The sequence below is a fragment of the Triticum dicoccoides genome, chromosome 6A (genome assembly GCF_002162155.2).
Source record: "Triticum dicoccoides isolate Atlit2015 ecotype Zavitan chromosome 6A, WEW_v2.0, whole genome shotgun sequence".
Classification (NCBI taxonomy): Eukaryota; Viridiplantae; Streptophyta; class Magnoliopsida; order Poales; family Poaceae; genus Triticum; species Triticum dicoccoides.
Genome location: NC_041390.1, coordinates 42,181,775 through 42,185,276, shown reverse-complemented (window position 1 = coordinate 42,185,276; position 3,502 = coordinate 42,181,775). Strand labels below are relative to the sequence as shown.

The 3,502-nt window shown below is 45.1% G+C and overlaps 1 protein-coding gene across 1 annotated transcript; it reads right to left on the bottom strand.

The window, feature by feature from the left end:
• Positions 1–206: 206 nt before the first annotated feature.
• LOC119314547 (rac-like GTP-binding protein 6) lies at positions 207–3,496 on the bottom strand. The gene is made up of 7 exons (XM_037589253.1): positions 3,335–3,496; positions 2,104–2,191; positions 1,882–1,991; positions 1,433–1,496; positions 992–1,056; positions 810–875; positions 207–719 (listed from the first exon to the last, which is right to left on the bottom strand). Exons 1-7 carry the CDS (start codon positions 3,431–3,433, stop codon positions 618–620), a joined length of 594 nt encoding a protein of 197 aa, XP_037445150.1. The 5' UTR covers positions 3,434–3,496; the 3' UTR covers positions 207–617.
• Positions 3,497–3,502: the final 6 nt, after the last annotated feature.

Genomic DNA, 3,502 nt, shown 5'->3' with positions numbered 1-3,502 from the left:
CATACAAAACATACCCTGCTGCCAACATGCTCTCCATGATCTCCAATTATATGCCACAACCCACAAGTGCTAGCTGTGAGTATCAAAACAGGCAGGTCAAAGCACCGCACATGCTCAATTTGCCAGCAATCGTACGCCGGCGAAACAAAACCGAATCACAATTCATAGGATAGGATGCATCTAAATGCAGGCATACAGGCAGGCCATAACAAGAAAGGAAACATAATTTTCCATTGAAGTGAAAATAACAAGCAAAAATAGAATAAACTGAGTGCGATTACATCATGTCTCTACTTATGGAACCGAGATAACAACGAGATACTTTTTTTTTTACGGGGTCTCAAACACGGGAAATACCGTCTACTAAGCAAGTTACCTAAATTGCCACGACTTGTCAGTCACACGAGATAATCACAAGGCAGGAAGAAGAGAAATCAAACAAATGGATCGCCCGATGCCTCGACAAAGAGACCTTGCTGCAGCTGCCGGTGGGTAACCTAGGGTGGGGTAGGGGGAGGGACGACGACCATGAGAGTGCAGCTCCGCTGAAGCAAGACGTAACAATAATATAGCATGGCGGCAACTTCGCCCTTGTTCTTTGTCTACCGATGATTAGATCACAAGATGGAGCAAGCCCCCCTCTGCGCCTTTTTCTTCTTCTTCGCCTTTGGTGGCGCAAGTACCACCTTTATTGCCGCATCAAATACACCCTTGACATTCTGAAAATCGACAAGGACCAGAAAAACAAACTCTGTCAGCATCTCACATTGCATTATGCAATAAGCAAACATGTAAGAAGATAGCTATACTAGTTGGGTCTTCGAGCTGCATTCGATGTAGTAGGGTGCGCCTATTAACTTTTTTAGTTCCTCCCCCTACAGAATTTGGCATCTGAAGTTAGTAACACAACATTGCCTCCTTCAAGGGAAAGAGCAAGAAAGACAAAAAGTCAAGGAAAAAAAGATCAAGTCATGATGTAATGCATCCATACCTGAGCAGTAGTGATAGGAACAGCACCAGGATGGTCCACAAAGAACTGCTTGTCATCTCGAAGATCTGCCAGGGCAATGTACAAAGTGAAAATGGAATACAACTGACAGTCTAAACCATCAAAGGTTCAAGGGTAAAGAACGCAAGCACGAAGAACTAAACAGCCAACAATTCATCTAGGTGTATGCCAATATTCTCAAGCACAGAAAGCAGTGGTGAAATACTATGAGGTTCACAGAAGCTTAGATTCAAGGGTTTTTTCCTCATTTATTTTCATCTGGATAGCATCCCCTGCTTTCACTTGTAGTGTGTGGCTCCCATTGCACGTTACTGTGAATAACTTTACAAAGACCTATGTGCCTAGAAACCCAACGTCACTTCCGTCGTAAACACAACAGGATGTCAGATTTCTGAAAACAATGTAGCCATGTGACGTTCTTACCAAGCTTTGTTCCCACGAGGATAATAGGCACACCTGGTGCATAATGCTTCAGCTCAGGTATCCACTGAAACAAAAACGGAATTCAGGTTCAGGAAATGCATAGGTTGAGCATATATGTATAACCATAAAAATAATGAGAACAAATTAACATAAGTCAAGATAATGACCAAGGAACAGAAATTAGGGTTAACTATATCATCTCTGATGAATAGGAGACTACTGGAAAAACCATTCAAGAGTGCATTAAAGCCTATTTCTAGCATGGAATAATTTCTCACTGAAGGAAAAAAAACACTCATCAAACATGACATACATGCCAAAAACATAATAATGTGATTGGATAACTCATGAGGGTGACCACAGAAATGATCGTGAAATGAACTTCTGGACCAGCAATGTGCAGAACAAATTTATTTGCATATAAGAGATAATAAGGATCAGACTGTTACCTTCTTTGAAACATTCTCATAGCTGGCCTTGCTGATAAGTGAGAAGGCCAGAAGGAAGACATCAGCTCCACGATAACTCAGCGGTCTCAGTCTGTTGTAGTCCTCCTGACCTGTTGTAGTCCAAAAGATTGAGCTTTTACAACTCGGCACCAGAAACAAACCAAGCAGACAGAACAAACGTGTAACCATCAGCAAACCAAGACAGAAAGAAGAGCCAGTTACCTGCAGTATCCCATAGCCCGAGGTTGACAGTGTTGCCATCAACCACAACATTAGCACTGAAGTTGTCAAACACCGTTGGCACATAGTCCTGCCAAGAAGAACAGCAGTAGTAAGATAAACAGCAAGTGCAGCCAAATTCCTTTTTCCAAATTCAAGAAACAGCCACATGGCCGTCGGAGTGAATTAACAACAAGTGCAGCCAAATTCTTTCTTTCATGTTCTAGAACCAGCCACATGGCCGCCGGACGGACGACAGCGAGGTGAATTAAATTCTTCCACTCATGTAGCCATGCCTGAAGATAAGCATACCAAGATGGCACAAACACCAGACCCCATGTAGGTGGGTGGTCCAACTGGATATTCTACTGCAGCTGCTACCACCACTACGTGGTCACCATGACTCAGGGCTCCAAGCTAATCTACCCTCCCAAAGCAGAGTAACCCCATCATGGGTGGTGGTATTATCTTGTCTTGTCTCGAAGGTTTCTTTCTTTCTTTCCTCAAGGGAGAGAGTAAAAAGAAATCTTTCGTTTGAAAACGAAGCATGCGTGAAAAGGTGGGTGCTGCAATTGGTGTGTGGATTTGCGTGAAAGAAACAAAGAATGGCACCCACCAACCATACGGAAGGTGTGAGTGGTCGAGGTAGGGTACTACTCCGCTACTCGGCTAAAAGGAAAGGCTGGAAAGCGATCTCCGGCTGTTTGAAACGGATCCGCAGCCCCCACATTGCCGGCTGGGGAGTGGAGCCAATTTGGTACGAAATCACGAGCCGACGAAATCTCCCTATACTATCTTTTCCCCCCCTGCAATGTTGCTGTTCCTACTAAATGGTAACGAAATCGACAGCGAAAATTTCCCGTACAGAATAAATCCTAATTTGGGGCTGATTTTGAAGTATCAGCCGCAAAGATCCCCATTTCGCTAAAAGAAACTGGCAACCCTAGACGAGAAAAGATCGAAATTGGCGACCGCATTGTGCCCAAATTAGGAGCCGCCGGGGGGCGAATCGAGCGCAGAAACGCCACCCAAATCTAGATCAAGAACCAGCCTCTGCTTCCCCCACCCCCTAATTAGGAACACACGCACACAAAGAATCAATCAACCAATCCGCATAAAAGGCGCAAGCAGCAACATTTGTCCGCCTCTACAAGAACAAGAACAAGAAGCAACCTGGCATTACCCAAGAACTACAAGTAAGAAAAGAAATAAAGGAAGAGAGGGAGGGACGTACGGTGGGGAAGGTGTTGGAGGTGTAGGAGATGAGCATGCAAGTCTTGCCGACGGCGCCGTCCCCCACGGTGACGCACTTTATGAACCTGGACGCGCTCATCCTCCCTCTTTCCCTCGCTGCCGGTGAAGCTGCGGGCGAGACAGGGGAGGGGAGGGGGGAAGAAGAAGA

Coding starts and splice junctions, on each gene's coding strand:
- LOC119314547 (XM_037589253.1), bottom strand. CDS start 3,433: ATGAGCGCGTCCAGGTTCATAAAGTGCGTCACCGTGGGGGACGGCGCC. Junction 2,192..3,334: donor CCTCCAACACCTTCCCCACC/GTACGTCCCTCC, acceptor TCTTCTTGGCAG/GACTATGTGCCAACGGTGTT. Junction 1,992..2,103: donor CGGGCTATGGGATACTGCAG/GTAACTGGCTCT, acceptor GGACTACAACAG/GTCAGGAGGACTACAACAGA.